The sequence below is a fragment of the Leucoraja erinacea genome, chromosome 18 (genome assembly GCF_028641065.1).
Source record: "Leucoraja erinacea ecotype New England chromosome 18, Leri_hhj_1, whole genome shotgun sequence".
Taxonomy (NCBI): domain Eukaryota; kingdom Metazoa; phylum Chordata; class Chondrichthyes; order Rajiformes; family Rajidae; genus Leucoraja; species Leucoraja erinaceus.
Window position 1 is genome coordinate 7,584,759 of NC_073394.1, and position 27,658 is coordinate 7,612,416.

At 41.3% G+C, this 27,658-nt stretch overlaps 1 protein-coding gene across 1 annotated transcript in view; it reads right to left on the reverse strand.

The window, feature by feature from the left end:
• The window catches only part of LOC129705602 (golgin subfamily B member 1-like), a 74,473-nt gene that overhangs the window by 29,503 nt on the left and 17,312 nt on the right, over nt 1-27,658 (reverse strand). The window contains 10 exon segments of the mRNA XM_055649216.1: nt 3,321-3,368; nt 4,345-4,475; nt 10,665-10,761; nt 12,258-12,364; nt 17,959-18,103; nt 20,782-20,873; nt 21,425-21,542; nt 22,115-22,230; nt 23,770-24,061; nt 25,707-25,820. Coding sequence (XP_055505191.1) covers nt 3,321-3,368; nt 4,345-4,475; nt 10,665-10,761; nt 12,258-12,364; nt 17,959-18,103; nt 20,782-20,873; nt 21,425-21,542; nt 22,115-22,230; nt 23,770-24,061; nt 25,707-25,820 — 1,260 coding nt within the window.

Below are 27,658 nucleotides of genomic sequence, written 5' to 3' on the forward strand. Positions count from 1 at the left end.
CCGGACGCAAGCAACCCAGGCAGAATATGAGGTGCTGTTCCTCCAATTTCCGGTGTTGCTCACTCTGGCAATGGAGGAGACGCAGGACAGAGAGGTCGGATTGGGAATGGCAGGGGGAGTTGAAGTGCTAAGCCACCGGGAGTTCAGGTAGGGTATTGCGGACTGAGCGGAGGTGTTCGGCGAAACGATCGCCCAACCTCCGCTTAGTCTCCCCGATGTAAATCAGCTGACATCTAGAGCAGCGGATGCAGTAGATGAAGTTGGAGGAGATACAGGTGAACCTTTGTCGCACCTGGAACGACTGCTTGGGTCCTTGAATGGAGTCGAGGGGGGAGGTGAAGAGACAGGTGTTGCATTTCTTGCGGTTGCCTGAGCTCGGGTGGTGTGTGGAGTTTAAACATTTCCCCTGTTGCCACATAGGTTTCCCCCAGCTGCTCTGGTTTTCTCCATATCCCACAGGCAGGCAGGTGCTTGGGTTAATAGCCTACTACAAATGATCACATAGAAAGGAAGGAAGGAAAATCAGGGTGGAGTTGATAGGCATGTGTTCCAAGAATAGGTTGCAGGGAAATTGAGATGCAAGGAACTGCAGATACTGGAATCTTGCATGGAACACAATCACTGGAGTAACTCAGCTTGTCAGGCAGCATCACTCAAGGGCATGGATATACGGCGTTTCGGATCAGGACCCTTCTGCAAATGGAATTTTGCTCAGAAATTGAGTTATTCACTCCAGAGCCAGGTAAAAGACAATGGGTAGAATAACCACCTTCTAAGTTGCAATGGAACACGAATAAAAGGAGTACATCCCTACAAGCACTACTGACTCTGCATTCTGGTCTCTCGCTGACAGGTGTCTTCTCAAACATTTTATGCGGCACAGAAGTGAACACAGAACATTTTATCCTTGGAAAGCACTGGGTATGCTATGCAATTCAAATTTTAAAGAACCTCATCATATTCATTTGCAATAGAGAGATTTTTTTGGCTTCCATGAGCAGAACCTGCCATAGTAAAGAGGTACACATTCTGCAAAGGCTCAACATCTGTTTAATGATGAACAAATCCAGCTTCAACACATGACTATTATAGAGAGATGAATACCTAAATAGTTCTGTTCAGCAGCATAGTTGACACCAAGGTGGTCATTTAGCTGCAGCTACAAATTTACTATGAGAAATATGTTTGGTCATGTCCACTTTCTTTGCCCTTACACAACTGAAAACAAGCAAATAGAAGTGGTGGAAATGTAATTATCAGGATAGCAGGGCCAGACATAAGCTTAAATATTTGTGGCTTCATAATAGTTCCTCTCCTTGATTCCACTGGCAAGGAAAGAATGCTATAATATCTGGATGGTTTAATTAGCTAGAATTCTCAGGAACAAAATGTATGCTGTGGCCATAACCACATCGATTATCTACTTCATCTAACAGTACGGAAATAATGAACCATGCATTGAGCTTACTCCGTGGCATGCTCACCAAGAGATTTTGTCCCTAGTGTGTGTTGGTTTTGCAAAACTAGTTGCCCAGAGGTAAATACGTATTTGAAGCACGAAATAAATACAAAAAATATTATTCATCTCCAAGACTTAGCTGGTCTTGTTATTATTCTGGCTGTTTATCATATAGCCTGGCCCAGGATCCAAGACCCGACCAATGCCTCCACACCTTCATTGTTGTGAACCACCAAGCCATTTCCAACCACCTTTTTCCTTGTACAAATCCCTCCAAATAGATTTCTACCCCAGGCACATCAATAAGTAGATGTGACTAACATCCCCACTGGCACCCTTATGACAATGATTCTATCCTTCCTTTTCCAGCAGTAATTTTTGAAACCCGATATAAAATAACATCCTTCCGAGGTGTCCTCATCACCATCCACAATATCATTCACCAGGCTTCATTATTCTTTTCTATCACGTTCCAGCCAGACTGCCAACAATGCTATTTTCTATGCTCATTCTGTAACCTTTGGCGTTTACTAAAATTCCAACATGGTGTCCCTTCTCTCTGCCCATCTCCCAACCGTATAATTATGAAGCAAATGTGCCTCATTGAAAACGTAAAGAGCAGAGTTTGACCTTACCAGCCCTTCGCAGCCTAGAGTTAATCATCTCATGCCCAGACCAAGTACTTGTGGATCTACATTACTTTCTGGTTAAACAATGCTCCAAGTTTTCAAACCCTTCCATGTCACAGCTCTCCTTAATTTTGCACACTGCTCCTGCTCTCATATTCTCTGATCCACTCGGTCCGCCTTAATCTACCCGACTTCGGTACATCGGCAAGACCAAGCGCAGGCTCGGCAATTGTTCCGCTGAACACCTCCGCTCAGTCTGCCTTAAGCTACCTGATCTCCTGGTTGCACAGCACTTCAACAATCCCATTCCCAATCTCACCAATCTGTCCTGAGCCTCCTCCATTGTCAGTGAGGCCCAGTGTAAATTGGAGGAACAGTACCTCATATTTTGCTTGGGTAGCTTATACCCCAGCAGTATGAACATTGACTTCTCTAACATCAAAATGCCCTTGCTGTCCATCTCTCTTCATCCCCTCCATCTCTCTCCATCCCTCCCCCCCCTTTCCCAGTTCTCCCACCAGTCTTACTGTCTCCATCTAAATTCTATCTGTCCCGCCCACTTGACATCAGACTGAAGGGTCTCGACCCGAAACATCGGCCATTCCTTCTCTCCAGAGATGCTGTCTGTCCCGCTGAGTTACTCCAGCATTTTTTGTCTACCTCAAATTCTCAGAGATATCACCACTTGTCCATAGAGACATACAGCATGGTAACAGTCCTATGTTGGCTTTCTGCTCATCTTTAATTTAATTGGTATTTCTGGTGACCATGTCAACAAGTGCCAAATCTCAATACTTCAGAATACCCTCCCGACACTACCTCCTTTCCTTCCTCCTTTCAGGTACATTCCATGACCTACTGATTTGATTACATTGCAGGGAACTCTCCAGGTTCAAAAATGAGCAGCTTTGAGCATCTGGATTTTTGAAGGGGCTCTAACTTTAGGAATCATATGCGTAGCACAAGAAGAGGAAACATCTCAGGTGTGCATTACATCATCTTTCTGACTGTATGTTTTTGCCATCACTGAAAACTAATTTCCAAGTGTTATTTTTCTTGATCATTCTTGACTAATACTTAACAGAACCGAGCTACACAAAAGTAAATCTTAGTTTATAAAGTATAAACGCACACACACACACAAATGGAAATCTAACCCAACATTATACAACTAACAACACATTGCAGCGGTTGCTTTTCACATCAAAAGTGAATCATGGGCAAACACACACCTGGGGAACCCTCAGAAGCAGCCCCTCTTCACAGACACCAAAGGCCACCTGTATTAAAAGGCTCTGTTACAAAATCCTGAAGTGAAGTTTTTTTTTTGCATTGAAAAGATTAAACACGATTCAAAAGTTCAAACTCAAGAGGATTGACTTAAAAGTTTTGATCTTATATTGTAACAATAAACTTTGAGAAGACCACATATAATGGAAGTGGCAGGCATAGAATTTTCAATCAGTAGTTTTGATGAAAATTCCTTCACACAAAGGGTGGTGATTTTTTAGAACTCTCTTTCTCAAGGGCTGGAAAGGGTCATTCACCAATTTGATTAAAAAAGGAGAATGGGTTTAGAGAGATTAAGAGAATCAAAGGATATGAGGATATGCAGGAAAATGGTATTTAAATAGACCAGCCATTACCTTGATGAGTAGTGGAGCTGGTTTAAGGGACCAAATTGGCTTTCTCCTGCTCTCCCCCCCTCCCCCAATTTCATTATCTTCACCATGGACAGATGACAGAGACTCACTTGTCATCTGTCCACACAAAACCTATCCTGTAAGTCAGGGGAACCAAATTTCTCAATAATAGGTGTAATTGAACAAAAATTAATCAAATATCCGTCTAACAAATTTTAGTCAGCATCTTAAATGAGCGGAAGCTTGTAATTTAACAAAAAATGAGATCACCATAACAAAGAATAATTAGAAATTTCTGTCAAGCACAAGAAACCAAAAGTCCACACATATTAGTAGATTAGTAGCTACTTTTTTAATACTTTAAACACAACGGTTAATATTAGATGTGTCGGAAGGAACTGCAGATACTGGTTTAAACCGAAGACAGACACAAAAAGCTGGAGTAACTCAACGGGACAGGCGGCATCTCTGGAGAGAAGGAATGGGTGACATTTCGGGTCGAGACCCTTCTCGACCCATTCAAAACGTCACCCATTCCTTCCCAGTGATGCTGCCTGTCCTGGTTAATATTAGATTATTGTTATATTAAACTACTTTGAACAGTCCACCTTACCTGGTGGAATTCTACTCTGGCATGGAGCTGTGCTCTGTCCTCCAGATCTTGACAGCGTTCTTCCAAGACCAGGATTTGCTCTTGCAGTCTGTTCCTCTCCACTTCCAACTCGTTGACAACTGCCCTCAGTCCTGCACGATAATAAATAAGTTGCAATGCTATTAAAATAAAAACTAAACTGAATGTCATCACGGTGCACTGTAAGTTAGTAAAACACTTGAAAGACATCAACTTTGAAAGATATGCTGACGTTAGTTTTTAATTTAAATTTCTTGCTCCGGATTTTGCTGCAGAATTAATGCAGAATTTTGAATATACACTGGACCCTAACTTCCACAGAGATAAACATGGAAATCAGGAAGTAGTCATCTGAGCTGCTCTGCTGTTCCAAAAGTTAACTTTATCATTAGCTCCCTAGAAAGCTGCGTTTAAATGCATGAAGATGCAAAATTACATTATTATCCTGAACGATAGAAAATCTAAACTCACCAGATAAAGCTGGGAGTTGTCCATGCCACTGAACAGAAACATTAAAGGGCTTACGCAACTTTTTCGGCGACTGTCGGCACCCATCAAAGGTCATCGAAAATTTTCAACATGTTGAAAATTCAGCAACAAGCAGAAAGACTCTACGACCCTTTGGAGACCTCTCACGACCATACAGGCTGTATGGCACGACCATACTCCGCTGGATTTTCAACATGTTGAAAATTTTTGGCGACTTATGACGGGTGCCGACAGTCGTGTAAAAGCCGTGTAAGTGGGACAGGCCCATAACAGAGATCAAACTCAATTGACTGCTGACCTCTTTCCTCATCCATCAGGCTCTTGAATACTACACACTAATCCCAACTATGCATTTAGTTTAGTTCAGAGATACAGCATGGAACAGGCCCTTTGGCCCACCGGGTCCACGCCAACCAGTGACCCCGCACATTAACACTATCACTACACACACTAGGGACATTTTTTACAGTCACCACGCCAATCTACCTACACACCTGTACATGTTTGGAGTGTGGGAGGAAACTGAAGATCTTGGAGAAAACCCACCAACTAGCGGGGAGAACGTACGAACTCCGTACAGACAGCACCCGTAGTCAGGAGTGAAACCGGGTCTCCTTCGCTGCAAGGCAGAAACTTTACTGCTGCACCACTGTGTCACCCTATGGACTCTCTTTGATTGCACTAAATATTTTGGGGAGTTTTTTGCACTGGTATTGACGTTATTAATTTCTTGGATTTTTATTTACTATCTATTATCTGTGTATTGTGTTTACAAGCCAATTATGCTGTTGCAATGGAGAATTTCATTTATTTCATTGCCAGTACATATGACAATTAAACAGTCTTGTCTCCTTTAGATTTTAGGGGAAGATTGGAAGTCAGATTTTTTCTTTAGGTCTGTCTAGGCCTGTTGAATCTCCTGGTTGCTAACCATTTTAATTTCCCTTCCCAACCTCTCTATCCTGGGCCTCCTCCATTGCCATAGTGAGGCCATATCATAAAGCGGAGGAACAGTTCCACTTGGGTAGCTTACAGCCCAACAGAATGCAAATCTCCTATTTTCCCCCCCCCCCCCCCCCAGGTAGCAACCAACCCCCACAACATTCCTCCCTCACTTCCCTGATCCCCCCACAGTTACACACACACACACCTATATTTGTGTGTGTGTACCTGGGTATTGCACACTCCTTTCCATTTCATCCCATCCTCTGACTCCACATTTCACTCCTTGGCTCTCGTTATTTTACACCCTTTAGTCTCCTTTCCATCTCTGGCCTTTCTTTGTTCACTCATCTGCCAATAAAAAAATTATCCTCCCGTGCATCTACTTATCACTTGCCAGGCTTTGCCCCACCAAGCGGCTGTTCCAATTTCTCCCCCTTACTTCAATCAGTCGGAAGAACATCATCTTTCCACATCCTCCAGAGATGCTGCCTGACCTTCTGAGTTACTCCAGCACTTTGTCCTCCCCCCCCACCCCCTCTTCTCTTTTTTTCAAATGTTCTTCATACTTTTTCTTCGTTAGCTTTCATTTCTTCCTGAATCACTTTTTTCTTTTCCTTTATTTTGACTTTTGTTTCAAATTTGACTAATTGGAGCCACAATATTAAATATATTTTCAATCTGATTGGATGCACACAATAGCTACTTGGCCAAATCATGCAGATCCCAAAAAGCAACAGCAGAGGGCACTTCAGTAAATTCAAAATAAAGGTTTGGTTTAGTTTAGTTTGGGATATCTCATGGAATCGGGTCCTTCGGCCCATTGAGTCCACACTGACTAGCGACCTGTTCTACACACTCCCTACACATTAGGGGCAATTTATAGACCAATTGACCTACAAACCCAAAGCCTAAATAATTTGAGTGTAATGAATGACTGGCACCATGCTGAGAGCAAAATCCGGTCTGTATATATATTAAGCTCATGAGTAAAATAATATGAAATTAGATTTTTAAAACCCCGAATCTGGCTTTGTAGATGGCTAAAACGCAGAATGTGTAAGAAAGAACTGCAGATGCTGGCTTAAATTGAAGATAGACACAGACTGAAGAAGGGTCTCGACCTGAATCGTCGCCCATTCCTTCTCTCCAGAGATGCCGCCTCACCCACTGAGTTACTCCAGCATTTTGTGTCTACCTTTGGCTTGAACGCAAACATGCAAGTTAATTTCAATGTAATGTTTTAATAACCCTCGAGCCTACGCAACATGGCTTTAAGTGATGCATCGCACTGAACATCAGCAGATTCCTCTCAAAACTCTAGATTTCAGACAGAATATTGTCTTCCTGCTTAAGGTTGAGTGAGGGGCAAGGGTTGAAGGAGAGCAAAGATAGACACAAAAGGCTGGGGTAACTCAGTGGGTCAGGCAGCATCTCTGGAAAAAAGGAATAGGTGACGTTTTGGGTGAGAAGAAGGGTCTCGATCAGAAACATCAGATATTCCTTCTCTGCAGAGATGTTGCCCGAGCTGCTGAGTTACCCCAGCTTTTTGTGTGTATCTGCGGTTTAAACCAGCATCCGCACTTCCTTCCCACACATTGAAGGAGAGAATGAAAGGCCAGACAGTGAAACAAACAAAAACATACATAGTGCAGGAAAGCAGTAAGCAAGTAGAATGAAAAATCATGGCAAAAAATAAACAGCTGAAGGGAGAGGACTTGGTGGTGGAGACCAGAGTGATGGGGAAGAGGGGCATGAAATAAAATTACTTCACACGCTAGAATTTTGGAATAAAAACAGGCGTCGCGTAAAACTCGCATGTAGCACGTGAAGAAAGAATTGAAGATCTAATATTTCACTTCAATAACCTTTCATTGTGAAATTTTCAGCTCTGGTAAAAGATTACAAATCCTCATAAACATGCTCTTAATCCCTCTGGGACAGCATGGATTTGGATAGCAAAAAACCATTAAAGGACAAGAAACTGTAAGGAGGTACTGAGATAGTACGTGGAAGGACGAGACTCCGTTTTTTTTTAACATGAGTAACAATGGCATATTTAATGGCAAAGCAGGAAGAGCGATGGACAGACTCAAGGGACCTTTGAAAACATTGGGCAAAGCAGGGGTAGTTGCTGAGAAGAGTTCCAGAAGCTGCAAAATGATTTTTAAAAAAAAGAAATGTTGAGTGTTATATACACGAGGCAAAAACTACTCTGAATGTTCATACTGCAGGTGACGAAGATGCTTGAGGCAGACAAGCAGATAGTTTACCCAAGCAAAACACAAGGTGCTGGAGGAACTCAGTGGGTCAGGTGGGATCTGTGGAGGGAATGGGCAGGCGATATTTTAGACAATAGACAATAGGTGCAGGAGTAGGCCATTCGGCCCTTTGAGCCAATGTGATCATGGCTGATCATCCCCAATCAGTACCTCGTTCCTGCCTTCTCCCCATATCCCCTGACTCCGCTATTTTTAAGAGCCCTATCTAGCTCTCTCTTGAAAGCATCCAGAGAACCTGCCTCCACCTCCCTCTGAGGCAGAGAATTCCACACTCACCACTCTCTGTGAGAAAAAGTGTTTCCTTGTCTCCGTTCTAAATGGCTTACTCCTTATTCTTAAACTGTGGCCCCTGGTTCTGGACTCCCCCAACATCGGGAACATGTTTCCTGCCTCTAGTGTGTCCAAGCCCTTAACAATCTTATATGTTTCAATGAGATACCCTCTCATCCTTCTAAACTCCAGAGTGTTTAAGCCCAGCTGCTCCATTCTCTCAGCATATGACAGTCCCGCCATCCCAGGAATTAACCCTGTAAACCTACGCTGCACTCCCTCAATAGCAAGAATGTCCTTCCTCAAATTAGGGGACTAAAACTGCACACAATACTCCAGGTGTGGTCTCACTAGGGCTCTGTACAACTGCAGAAGGACCTCTTTGCTCCTATATTCGATTTCTCTTGTTATAGGTTATTTTGGATGAGGACCCTTCTTATGAATTGGATAGTTTAGATCTTTTTGAGATCAAATGTAAACGAGCAAGCCTCCTAATGATCATGCGTGAGCTAATATTGACTTCAACCTTGCATTCCTCCCTATAAACATAAGCTTTTATTCTCTTGTTTATCAAGAATCTCTCCGTCCTAAAGCCATTAATAAAAACATTCAAATAATGCATCTACTTTGCTTTAAGGATAAGAGTTCCAATGATTCACACCCTCAGGAAAAAAATCACCTCCTCTCCTTATTTTTAAACAATGGCTCCGAGTTCTAGACTTTCTCTCAAGTTTCAATCAAACTGCCTCTCAATCTTTGTAACTCTACATGCATGCCCTGTCCAACAATTCCAGATATTAGTCTAACAATCTTCTCTGAACAGCTTCCAATATTTATCGTGTGTGAAAACAGGGGGGATTGGAATCAGAAGGCAGAAATGGTTTTGCACTGAGAAATGGAGCCTTGGATTATGCTTTACCCCCATTTTAGAGGCATGTGTGGTCTTACTTCACAGGGTCTTGGTATCCCAGTCGGGGTATTAAAAACAAGAGGGCAAAAGTTTAAGCAAAAAGGGCAGAGTTTTAGAAGGGATAAAAGGGGCAAGTTAATTGCAAAAAGTAGTTGATAATTGGAATGCACTGCTAGAGGTGGTGGTAGAATCAGACACAATTACAATGTTTAAGAGCTATTTAGACAGTTGGGTAAAATGTAGAAAGAATCAGTGTCAAATGAATTAGTGTGGTTGGGCAGAATGTTTGGCGTGGATATGTGGACCAAGGGGGCATTTCTGTCTTGTACGAGTCTATGACTATAATTATATAAGTAAGGCACCCATCGAGATTAGTGACATCTGCAGTCCAATCTGCAGCTCTCTAAGAAACATGAATTATAATTAAGGAAAAGGTGATAGCACATTTAAGCAAAGGAGATGGCAAGGATGAAAAAGCAAAGAAGCAGGTGAACCCTTCCAGTTAATTGCAGATTCCATAAGACATAATTAATGTACAGAAAAAAGATAAACTGGGAAATAATAAAGGGCTCAGAAATGCAGAATATGATATTAGCAGAAAAATAGATAATCAGCCAGAGGATCGTGCGTATTCAATGAGCAATCCCTCACTTAAAAACGACTTTAACTCTGAAAATGTATTGTGCTTTCTTGTCACTTCTCCATATCTTAACATCAATGGGAAGAAATTAGGCAAGACAACGTGGCTACTACCCACAAAGTTGTCAATACCAGTAATGTGTGCAGATTTAAAGAAATGCCTGGGTCACATTTATTTGCACTTTTGATGACGTGAAGACAAATATTCAAATAGCTACTTTCTAATGAAATGATAGCATCTTAAGAGCAGATTACTTCTAATGTCATTTGGGCTACAACTTAACCATCTGGCTGTACATCCATAAACTTTCTCTACCAGATACCTTTACAATAGCAGCGCAAACTATATATTCACTAATCTATTTTTTACTTCTAACTTTGTACCAACTGAGTGTAAAAATTATAGTCAGTTTTGGATTAATTCTCAACTCCCCTGCCTTGCAGCTTTAAAGCCAGTTTGGGTGCTAATACGAAAAATGAACAGCGATGCAGATGATACCTTGAAATGACAACTAGCCAGTTCTTCCAGCACGCACATGTTTATTTAGAATTGCAAATTATTCAACGGGACAATTTGGAGAGGGGGGAGAAAACAAAAATCCAAATAGTGCTGACTTGGGTTAGAATGTGCCAATAAACAAAATGGGTTATTTAAATAAATGCAAAGATTAAATAAAAAGCACCACAAAATTCATGTGCAGTGCATGCTTTCAAAATCCGTCTAGTGGGTATCACACCTGTATGATCGGAACTGTACTCTGGCCACAAACCTCCCAAATTCTCCCCATCGGTTGCATCATTGTAATCCACGTTAATGCCGGACTTTTCAAAGTGCTCTTTCTCTTCATTTTCATAAATAATAATATCCTAAACAAAATAGAAACGTTTACTTCCTTGCACATGAATCCACAATACAGTTGTACCACAAAGTTGCTGTATAATAATAATAATAATAATATATTTTATTGTCATTGCACATCAGTGCAATGAGATTTAGTATGCAGCTTCCAACCGATGTAAAAGAAAAGTAAAATAAATAAATAAGCTGTGTGACGTGACCATCCGAGGGAGACAGTCCAGGGGGGATGGGGGGCACTCGGCAGGGCCGGTTCAGAGCCGCTATAGCTCTGGGAATGAAGCTGTTTCTGAGTCTGGAGGTTCGGGCGTAGAAGGCCTTGTAACGTCTGCCGGAGGGAAGTAGTTCGAACAGTCCGTTACAAGGGTGTGAGGAGTCTTTATGGATGCTGACAGCCTTCCTGAGGCACCGTGTGTGGTAGATGCCCTCCAAGGCTGGTAGATGTGTCCCAATAATCCTCTGCGCTATTATCAACCCTTTAAATTTCCCAAGCTCAGTTACTTGGTATCAAGCTAAAATGAATTCACAAACGCTCTACTAATTTGCTTTGATGTATTTTAAATACTTCCCTTGAAGAATACAGATCCGTAAATTATTGGTAGTAACAGAGACAGAGATACTGTGCACACTGGATGGAACCCAATGAGTATTAACACCAAACATGAAAAATGGGAATTAAAATTGGTCAGGTTGTCACAACCACAGAAGCTGTCATTTGGCCCATCATGTCCAAAACTGATCTTTATGTTGAACTATTCAAATGTTTGTAATAAAAAGGGGTAAATTCTGTAAAATGACAAATATTGTTGTCCTTTCCAGATTTGACAGTGATTTCCAAAAGTATATTTCTGTCAGTATTGTTTTGTCATTTTACTTTTAATATTAGAAATTGAACATGTGCATGATATAATGCTTTCACATTGTGTGAGGCCATCCATCTCAGTCCAACTTGTAATGGCACTGAAAATTGAGTTGAAGGCTTTTTCAGTTTAGCAAATCTCAGTATATATTTACCTTCTCAAAACTACTGAAGGCTTTAGACTTTCGAGATGCAGCAGGGAAACAGGCCCTTCGGCCCAATGAGTCCAGGCCGACCAGCGATCACCCCGGACACTATCCTGCACACTAGGGACAATTTACAATTTTTACCGAAGCCAATTAACCTGCAAACCTGTATGCCTTTGGAGTGTGGGAGGAAACAGTAGCACCCAGAGAAAACCCACGTGGTCATGGGGAGAACAAACAAACTCGGTACAGAGAGCACCCGTGGTCAGGATCGAACCCGAGTGTCTGGTGCTGTAAGGCAGCAACTCTACCATTGTGCCACTGTGCCACCCCCCCCCCCCCCCCCCCCCCCCCCCCCCCACCCCCCAAAAAAAAAAAAATTCAACCGTGGCAAAGCTTAAAATTAATAACAGCGTAAAATGTCGAGCAAACTCAAGCATTAAATTTCCCACAGATGTATAAAATCAAAGTTTAAACTGAAAGTGTCAGACTGATCACATACCCTAAGCTTTTGGCCATCCGAGGTCTGCTTTGTCCATCCTTGATCCTGTCCTCGTCTCTGAAGATCCCCCAGTTCCTCCTCCAGCTCCTGCAGTTCTGAGACCAAAGCTGGATCAGAGCAGCCAGGAAAGAACCAGTCATCCTCAATCAGTTTTGTGCCACAGGAAGACACGGCATTCAGAAAGACAGCATGAACACAGACACAATATAGACTGATTGCACCCTAGTGACCATCGCTACCTTGTGGCTTCCCCAAGGTAAGGTGTTAGTTTCTGACTGGGCTAAAACACCTTGCAGCTGGCTGGCTTTAAATTTTAAAAGCTTGCAGTAACAAAACTAAATTAACATCACTGGTATTCCAGAGACAATTAATACCAATACTGATTTATGTATTGATATTATTTCAGTATTTTTGCAGGAGTGGCAGATTTGTCATTTAACCTGCAAACCCATTAATAAACTGTAACGCCTGGACAAAAAGGTAAGTGTTCTACCTTTGCAATTACCAATGTAAATATAGGGGGAAATTAATCCTTTCACATTGAAAAGTTATAAGGAAGTTTGGTTCATTTTACTTACATCAGGTAATGGATGGAGTAAACTATGGGTTAAAACAGCGTTCCCTTTCACTACTAAATACTCCAAAGAGTTGTACAACACAGAAACATGCCCTTTTCCATCCAACGTGTCTGCGCCGACGATCATGCCATCTATATTAACCCCACTTGCCTATGTTAAATAAACCTCCTAATCTTTCAGTGAAACTTGCGTATTTATAAAAACTCACTCTAAAGTATGTAATTGGAAATTTAACTTAATGTTTAATACAGAGCTAAATGTTATACAATGATTAGAGTACTGAATTAACTGAATAATTCTATGAGAGTATATTTTAGTTGAGGTTTATGACAATTTTGGAAAATGAGCAGTGGCTTTAACTGGATTCTACTAATCATTTTAGTACATTACTAGGGTATTAATTTTATCAGGTCTCACATGGTAGGCAAGTGCAGAAGATTTAGGCACATACAATCCAAGGTGGGCTAGCCAGATGGATTTAAATAGGAGGCATTGATGGAAGGATGTTTTTCGGATGAGAAATCTGTGATTATTGTGGTACCACAGGGATCAGAGCTGGGATTTCCGTTGTTTGGTGATAACAGCTTGGATCACAATATAGGAAGTAAGCTTGCAGATGACATGAAAATTGGTGGTTTATGGAGAGCGAGGAGGTTTGTCCAAGGTTACAGCAGGATATAGATGAGATGGAAAGTTGGGCGGCGCACAGGCAGATAGAATTTGTGGGAATGAGAGTGAGAATGTTAAGGATTGACCTGAGAGAAGTATGTAAGATAGAAAATCAGAAATTAAATCCAGACAGGATAGCCAAAATATTTTTTCCATGGTAGAGGTACAAAACAAGAGAAGACATAGGTTTAAGGTGAGAAGAGGGAGTTGTAACGGCGATCTGAGGGAAAGTTTATTTCTCTCCCCCGAGAGGGCTTTATATCTGGAACTCGCGGAATCAAATGCAATTATAACATTTCTAAAGTAATTTTAGACAGGCACGTAATAGGCAAAGCATAGAAGGAGACATTTATAATGCAGGCAAATTAGATAAGTGTAGATGTGAAACAAAAATCAGCATGGACATGGTGAGATGAAAGGCCCATTCCTGTGCTGCACAACTCAGATTCTAATTACATCATCATACTATACAAAATATTTTGAACCATCGGTTGTCATCATAAACTAATTACGGAAACAATTCAGCATTGCTGTAAGTAATTATAAGCAGCCATGAGAGGCTTAAGAGTGTAAAAGAACCAAGGACTAAAGCGATTCACAAATAAAAGAAAGTTTTAGGAAGCTAACAAGCAACATTTGTTCTGAACAAATGGATGGAACAAGGGGAGAAAATTCAGGCCAAACAAATTTTTCAGGGTTCAGAATTCCAGAGATTCACCACCCTTCGCAATGGGAAATTCCTACACATCTCAGTGTCCCTTTATCTTGTATCTAGGGTTCCAACCCGAAACATTACATAGAAACATAGAAAACAGGTGCAGGTGTAGGCCATTCAGCCCTTCGAGCCTGCACCGCCCATTCAATATGATCATGGCTGATCACCCAACTCAGTATCCTGTACCTGCCTTCTCTCCATACCCCCTGATCCCTTTAGCCACAAGGGCCACATCTAACTCCCTCTTAAATATAGCCAATGAACTGGCCTCAACTACCTTCTGCGGGAGAGAATTCCAGAGATTCACCACTCTCTGTGTGAAAAAGGTTTTCCTCATCTCGGTCCTAAAAGATTTCCCCCTTATCCTTAAACTGTGACCCCTTGTTCTGGACACCTATTCCTTTTCTCCAGAGATGCTGCTCTGACCCGCTGAGTTACTCCAGTATTTTGTGTATTATCCACATGTTCAAGACTCAGGTACAAATGGAAACATGTCAACATCTTCACAGTCATTTTCCATTGAGATGTTTAGAATTCTGAATAAGGTCACCCCTAATTCCTCCAAACACCAAAGAACAGATTCAACTCCCTTGCTGCTTACGATCGGACAATACTCTCGTTAGTCGAATTAGCCTCGCATTGTGCAAGATGTTTAACCATCATTTACATATCTTAATCAGAACTAAATAAGTATCAGATCAAAATTAAGATGTTCAATGAAATACAGAAATATTTTAATTAAAATTATTTTAAAGTGGATTGCATTATGAAATATTTATGCAAGAAATCATGCAAATCTTTAATTTTAGGGGCCATCAGATTATGGATAGCAGATGTAACCAGTTTGCAAATCCAGGAAATTTCATCCATTCAAATAGATTTCCCTGGATTGTTGTGGAGAAGGCTGCAAAGCAGCATAGTTTGTATCAGTATTCTAAACAATTGGACAACTTCATGATTTCCAAAGTAAACTACAAAATCCAAAGTTCCCACTTTCATAATATAGCAACCAAAAACATTTAAACATTACAATAACCTAAAAATCTGAGGTATTAATATCAGCACAACTATCTTCATAAATGTTCTGTCTCTACAATTAATCTACCTTGGGGAAACCACTCGGAAGATATGTCACTGGTTTACAGACATAAACAGGCAAGACACACATTAATCATTAGCTTGTCAATAACAAGATAATTTTTTTACTTCAACGAGGGACAGGAACACTTGGGCATAAAATTAAACTGAATATCAGTTCTGGGAAGGGTGGGATGTAAACTATATGCTAATGCATTTGCCAACTAACTCATTTGCAAATGTTAAGAGTGAAATGATTCTGGCAAAAATAATTTTCCCATCTGTTTTGTGATTTGGAGTTTTGTGATTTGCAAAGGATGTTATATTCAAATGAAATTTGACTCAACATGCAAAGCAACAAAGAACGTTTAAAGACAATAATTTATGGCCCCATGCAAGGTAGGCCAAACATTCACTAGTGTGCAATGGTAAAGGTTGCATAGGAAGGTAGGAATGATCAATGGCAAATCATATTCCACAGGAATTGCACATCGACGCTTCTGAGCAGGGTATGTTCGGTGAATAACAATTAAGTCACAGCACAATTTAGCTGGTGAAGTGCACTGCTGATTATTTCCTGGTACAAATTCAAAAGCTTAGAAATAACCCGCAGTGCACCGCACAGGACATGGTGACAGAGACCTGCATGCACAAAACTGATGGGAAACTGTGCTCGTAATGGCTGGCCAAATCACAGTTGCAAAAGCAGTGGAGGGGGAAGTGGATGGAATCGCTGAGTGCTCATCATGAAAATGGTAGAGGAAAAGAAATATTAATAAAGTCATGCTCAATTTTAAAAGTAACTACACATCAGATCTTCACATTACAGACCAAAAACGCTTTCAACTCTTTTTCAGAAATGCTGCTACAGTCACAATATTTTAAATAACATATCAAATTCAAACACAAAGAAAGAAAAATCAGAAATTAAAGATATGCAGAAAAGCAAACAAGCTAACTTTCTAACAGTCTATTAATTTTTCAGACGAAAGTAGGAAGGTAGTTATAAGTTAACAATTTTGATTCAAATTCTAGACATTCAAAGACTGTACAATATTTCAACATATTCCACACATTTTAATATTGTAGCCACTTGACTTTCTAATTGTCAACATCAAAGATGAATAGATGATTCTCGCCGTACATTTTACATGGTTTAAAAAATGGCTCCCACTATTGGCCAGGTGTCCATGGGTAAAAATTAATTCATTATTGCAAAATACACCCAATACAAAAATATTACATAAGGTAGGAAATATCTCGACTACTAAGCATAGCTAAAACCAATATAAATAAATAACTGTAGCTAAATGCCCTCAATAATGGACAGCCTTTGGTTTGAGTTAATGGAATGCAATTTTCTTACGTAACACAATGACACCTTCCCACCTAAAAGTTATCATATCAAGAACCAGAGAGACATAGGTTTAAGGTGAGGGGAGAAAGATTTAATAGCCACCTGAGGGGCGACCTTTTTCTACACTAAGGGCAATAAGTATATAGAGTGACCTGCCAAAGGAGGTAGTTGAGGCAGATACTATCACAATGCTTAAGAAACATTTAGTCAGGTACATGGACAGGGTAGTTTAAGGGTCAAACACAGGCAGGTGGGACGAGTGAGATGGGGCATGTTGGTCGTCTTGGGCAACTTGGGCTGAACGGCTTGTTTCCATGCTGTAAGACTCTGTGAGGAACTAGCTGCTATTGGCCTTAACCCAATTGTAGATACAGCAAACGTATCTTCTTTACAGTTGTCCCAACATTAAACAGTAACAAAGTCTGAAGAAGGGTTTCGACCTGAAACGTTGCCCATTTCCTTCGCTCCATAGATGCTGCCTCACTCGCTGAGTTTCTCCAGCATTTTTGTCTACCATTAAACAGTACATGTCTTTCTATATATTGTGTAACTAAAATTTCATCATGTACATTTGCTATTCAAAATTTACACCTGGATGCAGCTCACCACCGCCATGCCAAGGGCAATACGGCACGGGCAATAAAATGCGGGCTCGTTCTCCAAAGCCCACATCCCTTGAATGCATAAAGAAAGGTCATTACACACATCAATAGAATGCTAATTTAAAAAAATAGATTTATGATAAAAAATACAACACTAAAGTACTGGATTAAAAGCATCTTCATCATAATTATCTTGCAGCCAAGACATCATAAGACTGGCTTGTCACCACACCTTAACTGCTATGATGTCAGTATCTGCAGTTATGTTGCCATAGTTTCAAAGGAGATTTTAGTTTAGTCTAGTTTGGAGATACAGTGCTGAAACAGGCTCTTCGGCCCACCGAGTCCGCACTGACCAGCGATCCCCGCACATTAACACAAGCCTGGACAATTTACACTTAAACTAAGTATACAAACCCAAGCCAATTAACTTGCCCACGCTAAACAGCTGGATTTGCTATTGTCAGCATGGATTTTGATGCTGAAAGTAAAATCGTTAGAATTCCAGCATTAAAATAAATTGACAGTAGCCTTTGTCTCGAATGAAATATGGACAACAAACAGATCCCTAAATAGAGGTGCACTCGACTTTCAAGTCATCAAGATCACTGATCAAGTCATTCACTCCTTAAATATTTTAAATTAAAACTAAGTAAACTGCGTGACTTGTTCCGAGTGAGAACCAGAGAGCACCACAATTTACCTTCTCTTTCTTCCTCAAGTTGCGTCATCCTTAATTCCATGACAGTCCTCTCATCATTGTCATGGCTCGGTGTCGGCTTCGAAACCATTTCTGGCCACTTAATCAGGCGGCTGTGCAGTTCCTCTGCAGATTCAGATTCACTTGTCTACAGACACATTACACACAAAGCAACATTATCCACTCATCTAACTGGGCAATTAGATGCTTGATGCCATATGAAACAAAAGCGCTTCGGCACAAGATTAATGATTCTGTATGTTTGACTCCCGGATATATTTGATTAACAAAATAGCAAGCTGATTTGAACTTTAGAGTTACTCAGCAAGATGACCAGAGGTGTGATAAGCATTAAAAACTGAACCATGGTGAAAAATATTGTTTTTAAAAGTTTACCCTTTTTTATTCTCTGCTGGAAATGATTTGATGATTTCAGTGATATTCAGATACAAGTAAAATTATTTTAATTGTCTTTAAGATAAAGGGCAATGAAGCACTGACTTGTTTCTTCTGATGGAGACCTTCAAGACTTATTGTAACATGTCATTAGAATTACAAGTTGGAGAATTGGATAATTGGAAACTTTTATTACATTAAAAAAAATCAGCCCTTGAGCCTTATTTGTTCTATCACGTGATCATGGCTGATTTGATTTTTGATCTAAACATTTACCTAATCCCCATAACCCTTAATTTTCCTGCAGTGTAAAATTCTAGCTGGCTAACCCTTGAATATACTGAATGGTTCTCCACCCACAGCTCCGGAGGGTAAGGAATTCAAAAGATTTGCAACCCTCAGAGGTGAAATGTCATGTACTTTGGATCCATCTTCACTAAGGAGGACACAATCAATCTTCCTGATGTACTAGTGGCCAGAGGATCTGGAGTCGGAGGAATTGAAGGAAACCCACATTAGGCAGGAAATGGTGTTGGGTAGCACTAGAAATTGTGGAAGCATTGGTGATCATTTTCCAATGTTCTATAGACTCAGGATCAGTTCCTGTGGATTGGAGGGTCGCTAATGTTATCCCACTTTTTAAGAAAGGGGGAAGAGAGAAAACAGAAAAAAATAGACCAGTTAGCCTGTAATATCAGTGGTGGGGAAAATGCTGGAGTCAATTATAAATGACGAAATAGCGGCAGATTTGGATAGCAGTAACAGGATCAGTCCAAGTGAGCATGGATTTACGAAGGGGAAATCATGCTTGACTAATCTTCTGGAATTTTTTGAGGATGTAACTAAGAAAATGGACAAAGGAGACCCAGTGGATGTAGTGTACTTGGACTTTCAGAAAGCATTTGATAAGGTCCCACATAGGAGATTAGTGGGCAAAATTAGAGCACATGGTATTGGGTGCTAACATGGATAGAAAATAGACAGGTAACAAAGAGTAGGGATTAACGGGTCCCTTTCAGAATGGCAGGCAGTGACTAGTGGGGTACAGCAAGGCTGTATGCTGGGACCGCAGCTATTTACAATATACATCAATGATTTAGATGAAAGGATTCAAAGTAATATTAGCAAATTTGCAGATGACACAAAGCTGGGTGGCAGTGTGAACTGTGAGGAGGATGCTATGAGAATTGCAGGGTGACTTGGACAGTTTGGATGAGTGGGAAGATGCATGGCAGATGCAATTTAATGTGGATAAATGTGAGGTTATCCACTTTGGTAGCAAAAATAGGAAGGCAGATTATTATTTAAATGGTCTCGTTGGGAAAAGGGGAAGTACAATGGGATCCAGGGATCCTTGTTAATCAGTCAATGAAAGTAAGAGTGCACATACATAGGCAGTGAAGATAGCAAATGGCATGCCGGAACAAAAGGAGTTGAGTATAGGAGCAGAGAGGTCCTTCTGCAGTTGTATACGGCCCTAGATAGGGCTCTTAAAGATAGCGGAGTCAGGGGATATGGGGAGAAGGCAGGAACGGGATACCGATTGGGGATGATCAGCCATGATCACATTGAATGGCACTGCTGGATCGAAGGGTCGAATGGCCTACTCCTGCACCTTTTGTCTATTATAGCTTTGAAGCCAATCCTTATCCTGAGGCTATGACCTTTAGGACTAGACTCCCTTTAGGGAAAATATCCTATCAGCCTCTATCTTGTCAAAGACCTTTCTCCACACCCACTCCTTCTTTTCACCTCACACTTCTAAAATGTGGAGAATATAGGTTAAAGGACATTAATTTAGATGAGGTGAAATTTCTTTAGCCAGATGGTGGTGAAACTGTGGAATTCTTTGCTACAGATGGCTGTAGAGGTCAAGTCAGTGGATATTTTTAAGGCATAGATAGATTCTTGATTAGTACAGGTGTCAGGGGTTATGGGGCGAAGGCAGGAGAATGGGGTTAGGAGGGAGAGATTGATCAGCCATGATTGAATGGTGGGGTAGACTTGATGGGCCGAATGACCTAATTCTACTCCTATTCCTTATGACCATATAATATTAATAGGTCAAATTACCCAAACTAGATTAAAATGTCTAGAAATACTCTGTTGCTTCCCCAACCACAATAGCTAATTCAGGAGACTTTCTCCATGTCAAGGTGTGTGGTAATGCATACAGAAACCATCTGGGGTGGAAGCAAATAGCGCCTCTCAGATGCAAGCATCAAGCCAAAAAGTAAGGATGATAATAGAAAAGAGCAAAATAAAAACTTACTTAAAGGACCCGTTTAAAAAAAAAATCTGATTAAGCAACATACAATACAGTTTAAGATTAATTAACAGGATACTTGAATGTTGAATCTGTGCAGAATGCGCACGCTTGGAATTTAGATTGTACGTGGATGAATTAAATGCAGCACAAATTCTCCCAACCTGGGAAGTTGATGTCTTGGTAACTTGTTCTAAATCTGCTTGCATCTTCTGTTGTTGCTCTTCATATTGTTCCAATTTTGCTTGAAGCTTCTCTGTAAGAAAACACGTATCACCATTTAAATAAAGAGAATGAGGAAGGGTCACGGCCAGAAACGTCACCCATTCTTTCTCTCCAGAGATGCTGCATGTCTCGCTGACTTATTCCAGGTTTATGTGTCTATCGTCGGTTAACCAGCAACTGCAGTTCCTTCTTACACAAGGGAATGAAGGATCTCTAACCAAATAACCCTTCCATTCTCTCCCTCTCTCTCTCTGTCCCTCCCGCACCCTAGTCCTCTTGCTAATTTCACAATTTGTATTCCTTCATTATCACCTCATCCCCAGCCAACAATGGACCATTGTCAGCTCCACCCTCCCCGAGTCATCGATGCAGGCTCTGCTTTGTTCTGTACCTCCCCATACCTCTAATTTCCCCCTCCCTGACTCTCAGTCTGATGAAGGGTCTTGACCCGAAACATCACCTATACCTTATCTCCAGAGATGCTGCCTGACCCGCTGACTTCAGCATTTTGTGTCTATCTTCGGTGTAAACCAGCATCCCCAGTTCCTTCTTACCCAATTAAAGTCATACTATACAACACACCATTTTGTGCCTCGACAAGTTGTAGATAATTCACTTTCAGGTGTAATTGTTTGTTCTCCTCTTCCAAGTCAGCCGCTATGTCTTTGAGGTCCAGCAGCTCCTGCTGAGAAGGTCCAACCTGGGTAGAAATAAGTTTGGTGTCAATTAAAGCCAAGGGATTTCTATTGGTCAGTAAAATAGCCACCATTCAAATTCTAGATTAAATATTTTGCTTTATGACTAAAGGCAGGTAGGACTAGTGTAGATGGGGCACGTTGGTCAGTGTGGGCAAGTTGGGCTGAAGGGCCTGTTTCTGAGCAGTAAGACTCTAAATAATTTTAACATGCATTATACTTATAATGTGCCATTGCCGACAGCTCCATTCTACCACAACTATTTTGTGATTGAATTTTCCTGCAGGCTCACATCAATCCCATGTCATTTACTCTTCAGAAAGGGGTTCTACACGAAATGGAGCAGTCAAATGTATGGATGCACTCCTTCATACAGTTGAGCCCAGATTAGAAATCTACAATGTACTGTAAAAAAAATAATAATTTTGGTTCCCACAATGCTTCAACAACTCAAGCAATAACATACCATCAAATTTCCTTTCTTTATAAGATGAAGTCATTTCATTCTAGGTAAATGGCAAATAGATTAATATCCAATTAATCGTCACCAGGTGCAAGGGATTTTTATTTGGGGTACCTGTGCATTTTTCAGCTCCTCCTCAACCTGCCTGATTTTCGATTTGGACCAAGCTTTCATTGTCAGGAACCTGGCCTCTGATTTTTCAGCCTCTTGCGTTATAAGCCTCACTTGTTCTTTAAGAAAGAGAAAGGAAACAAAACACCCATAATGATCTGATATTTGTTGCAAAAAAAGCAATACCCCCACAATTTGCAATGTTTTCCACCGCAATTAATGGCAATCAGTGAAAATCATATGTTGTACTAATTACCAGCATTTGAAATCATAAAATATCCTTGAAATGCTACAATTCATTAAGCTTGAAGATTTGTAAGGCAAAATGGTAATTCCATTTACATATTTATCCAATGATAAATTCCTTAACTATCACTAGTGAGAAAAGATTAGAAGCTTGAATAAAGCTCCACAGAAAATGTGTCTCCTCAGCAGCATTTTGGAAATTAAGGTATAAAGTTACTTAATCCCAAAACAAAATGATCATTCTCCACTGGCTCCATTAAAACCCTTATTTATTTTAAATTACTCCAATTAAATATCCTCTTCTGCTGCTCAATATAGTCTCTCTACACCATAATTGTATCTTGTCCCTGGTTTCACCCTCTCTTCTGTAAACTGTCATGCAAACACAGCTCAAGTCTCACAGAGAGAAGACATTCATGGAGTTAATGAAGTGTCCTGTTTGCTCTGTGGTCTTCTCATTAAAAGCTATTTGAAATTAAAATACTTTGATGTACCATTCCTGGCAAGGGCATTGTGAATGGTAAAATGTCTTCAAATTATTTTATTTAGAAATACAGCGTGGAAACAGGTCCTTCGACCCACCATGTCTGCGCCGACCAATTATCCTCGCACATTAACACTATCCTACACACACTCGGGATAATTTACCATTAACCCAAGCCAATTAACCGACAAACCTGTATGTCTTTGGAGTGTGTGAGGAAACCGGAGCACCTGGACGAAAACCCACGCGGTCACAGGGAGAACATACAAACTCCGTACAGACAAGCACCACAGTCAGGATCGAACCCTGGTCTCTGGCGCTGAAAGGCAGCAACTCCACCGCTGCGCCCCCAGTCCGCCCTTCACGATGTCAATGTTTTAACTATCAGCACCCTCTCAAAATTAAAATTCAGTGATAGCGATGTTTAAAGGATTCACGAAGAGATTGTTTTGAAAAGCATCTGTACGAGTTTGTCCAAATGACTACTGTGTGTTCCTGTCAGCCATTTGGCAGACTCTCACAAATGCTTCTCAGAGGATTCTTTACTTGAATCCTTTAAACATCACTATGTTCTGATCAAGGAATCTGACCAGAATACCCGAGTGAAAAAAACTTAGATTACATGCTACTTTTCCTGATCACTGAATGTGCCAACCTGTTTACCAACCAATGGCAAATGGTTTAATTTTTAAGTGTGATCAGTGATAAAATATGGGAATTACAGCAACCAATTTGCAAACACAAAATGTCATGAGGTTACAGAGACGAGATAATTACACGGCAAAACAAAAATAAAATCCACTCCATTCCTCTCATGCTAGAATATTTTAAGGCAAACCTACTCCCTGCCACGTGGCGACAGATGGACAAATCTGCGGCAGGAACATTTATGGCCAAAAATATTAACAGGTCAACTCTGAGTAATTACCTTCCAGTTCTCCAATCTTCCGTTCAGTACAATAATCTAAAGAACCAGTTTCCTGTTCTGCAGGTGGTACACAGACCTTGGCGTGAGGTTGTAAAAGTTGCTGATCTTTCTGAAGTTTCTCCTTGATTTTATGGAACTCAGTGCTGTGTTTCCTTTGGACATTTTTCAAATCTGCCTCGTGCCTTTCCATCAGATCTCGGACCTGGGTTCTCATGACGTGCTTTTCAGCAAGAAGCTTGTCCTTGAGATTTTTGTTTTCTAACTGGACCACCCTAAAATCTTCAACCACCTCCTAAAAAAATTAGAAATAGCCAAATTAAACTAAAGAGACTTTCGTGAGCCTCATGTCCCACTTAGGCGATTTGTCAGGCGATTGTCAAGTTGCCGGCAGTCGCCTGAAAATCTGGCAACTGGAACGGCGACTGTCAGAGTGCAACACACACACATCGCTTCCTTCACCAACCGTTTTATGCAGGCGGGAGACAGGGCAAGTGGGGGTGGGGGAGCGCTGTCTGAGTGATATTCACACGGTGCAAAGCCAAGGTGATACATACACACACAGGAAGGATGGCGCTGTAATTAAGACGGCTAAAGCACAGTGTACGGTAACTCCGTTAAAAGAGGGGGGGGGGGGGGGAGGGGGGGGGGGAGAAGGAGGGAGAAGAAATGGAGACAAGTTTTAAGAAGCCAGAGATACACGGCTGTGAAGCTTGGCGGACATTAACATTACCGGTCGGTTGTCCTTGGTTCTGAAAACTACTGCTTACGTTTTTTTCCCCAATGAGCCAATGAAATTCACTGTTCAGCACTTGCAATAACCTACGAGAACCTTCGACGTCCTGGCAACCCACTATTACCTCCTGGCGACCCACCTACAGCACACAAATTCTTGCTACTCTCCATGGCGGCGTCATGTTGAAATATTTGCGGCAACCATAATGAGGCCGCGACTAGTTCCCAGAACGCGGGAACTCCTCACGACCAGGAAGACGACTCCCCAGCAACCACCCGTGAACATATTGCGACCATGTGACGACTGCATAGTCTCCTGCTGTCGCCTAAAAAGTCACCTGTGGGACAGGCCCATTAAGCTTACATAATGTAGCTTTCCAAAGTAACATTGAATGAATGAAATGAATAAGCCAAGCAGACGAGCAAGAAAAGTTGAACCTGTCAAAATAGAAGTGTCAAGTAGTCATCAAAATTAAAACACTCATCATAAAGTCATAAGTGATAGAAGCAGAATTAGGCCATTTGGCCCATCAAGTCTCCTGCATCATCCAATCATCTATCTCCCTCCTGTTCTCCTTCCTTCATCTCTGACACTGTACTCATCATGAATCTATCTATCTCTGCCATAAAAATATCCACTGACGTCCTCCACAGCCGTCTGTGGCAATGATTTCCACAGAGTCACCATCATCTGACTAAAGAAATTCTTCCTCATCTCCTTCCCAAAGGAACGTCCTTTAATTCTGAGGCTATGACCTCTAGTCCTAGACTCCCACGAATGGATGGGAAAATGAAGAACAATATAATCAGTAGTGACGCTGTTGCATTATAATCAAGAGTTCATGTGTTGTTGGTATCTTAAATAGCAGATCTCTCCTGATCTTGGTCACGGCTGAAAAGAATTGGTGGCACAGATCAGCAATGCCAACAACCTGTCATAACACAGAATGACAATGTTGCAAGCCTCCACATAAACTGTGATTCTGCACTAGAACACATCATAAATGGGTTGAAGGGCAGATTTAGAAAAAAGAATGGGAAGATTTAAAAGAAAATCCTCTAATTTTTTCATATTTACAGATTTATTCCAAGAGGCTCCCTGCTATTTTTATTTCACTGCCAGTTACAACAGAATCCCTTAGTTGGTTGCAGAGATCTTTCCTTGTAATACAGATTCACACAGCAGCAAACAATGATTTCCTTACCGTTAGCTCCCGATTCTTCCCATCGAGCTCTTTCTGCAGCACATCCACAACTTGTGTCCTTCCCAACAGTACTTCTTCCTTTTCATGGAGTTTTTGCTTGAGTGCTTTCAACAACTGAGGAAGTTAACAAGTGATTAATACCTCCTAACAGTGATAAAAACTGGGCAACATAAAATGGAAATCATACATTTGTAATTCAAGTGCACCAATAGTTAGGTTTTCAATTCCGCCTTGGTATTAAGACAGTAAAATTAAAATTATCATTAATGAAATCATTAATTTGATTTCAATGGTTTAATGGTCCTTCATTGTCACATGCACCTAGGTACAGTGAAATTTGATTTACTATACAGTCATACCAAAAAAGAAACAAGATACAAAACTACATAAAGATTGAACATAAACAGCCACCACAGCGGCGTGTGAGAATCCCTAGGGCACCCAGATTGAGCGGAGACCCACAGCCATCAGTTCAATGTCCTGGCCACACACACACACTCCTTCACCGACTGCTGTACTTTCTCTGCAGTCCCTGTCCGCCCAAAGTCAGAAAGCCGTCCACACTCGCACCAGACTCCAGGATCACTGCACTCACAATGATCCCTCCGAGTCCCCACCAGGGCAGGTAGCTCGTTGACCGTGATTTCGGCTACCCCATATTCCCCATGTGATTGAAGGCAAATAACTTTTACCATCTTCCTCCTTTTCTCCCACGGTTGGGGCAATATTTGCAGTAGGGGCGGTCGAAGCTCCCGCAGTCGGCGATCAAAGCCACCACAAAGGAGCGATCGAGGCTCCCGCCATCGGGGCGGTCGAAGCTCCTGCAGTTGGACCTCCCGACGTTGATCCCTAACAAAGGCACCTCCAGTTCCACGATGTTAGGCCACAACGCCGGCAGAGATGCAAAGAAAAAGTCGAACCTCCGTCGAGGGAAGAGATAAAAAAAGTTTCCTATTTCCCCCACCCCCCCCCACACACACACACACACACACACACACCCACGTAATACAAAACTAAGGATACCCTAACACATACAAATAAAACAGACTAAAAACCAAACAAAAGGGACGAGACAGGCTGTTGGCGAGGCTGACACTTACAGCGCCACCTGATGTTAGTCTGATTTTACAAAATTGTGTGTGTCAAAGTGAAATGTCAAAGAGGACAAAGACTTGTCTGCTTGTTGCATCAACGGTAATATCTAGCGTAAAGATATTTTTAATGGCTCACTGATCAAACACGCTTGAAGTGCAAGCATTAAAATCCATGTACAAGATGGTGCGGATGAGGGATATTCACAGGACTATTATAGCTCACAGATATGTGCCTCCTCAAGGGAGCAGTACCCAAGTTAGACACAAAGTCCAGGAATAACTCAACAGGTCAGGCAGCATCTTTAGAAAAAAAGGATGGATGATGTTTCAGGTCGGGATCCTTGTCCAACTGAGTTACTCCAGCAATTCTATCTTTGGTATAAACCAGCATCTGCAGTTGTTTGTTTTCACATTCTGCACGAATACCGATTCAGTCCATCAGGTCTGTTCTGCATTTCATTAAGATTATCACTGACCTAATGTAAACATTCACCCAGTTTATCATGAAACGATCCCGTCTGTCTTGAAAATATTCCACAAGTCTGCATTGTCTACACTTGGACAAACATAGTTCCAAACACGCACGCCGTTGGCAGAGAAACAAAAATGCTAATGCATTAACTGGGCAACCACTTATTTTTAAACAGTGACCCCGGATCTACATTTTTCTCCTACATGTTTAGTTTAGTTTAGATACAGCGCAGAAACAGGTCCTTCGGCCCACCGATTCCACACCGACCAGTGATCCCTGCACATTAGCACAAGCCTAGGGACATCAGGGACAATTTACAGTTATACCAAGTATACAAGCCCAAGCCAATTAACCTACAAACACAGGGACAATTTACAGTTACCAAG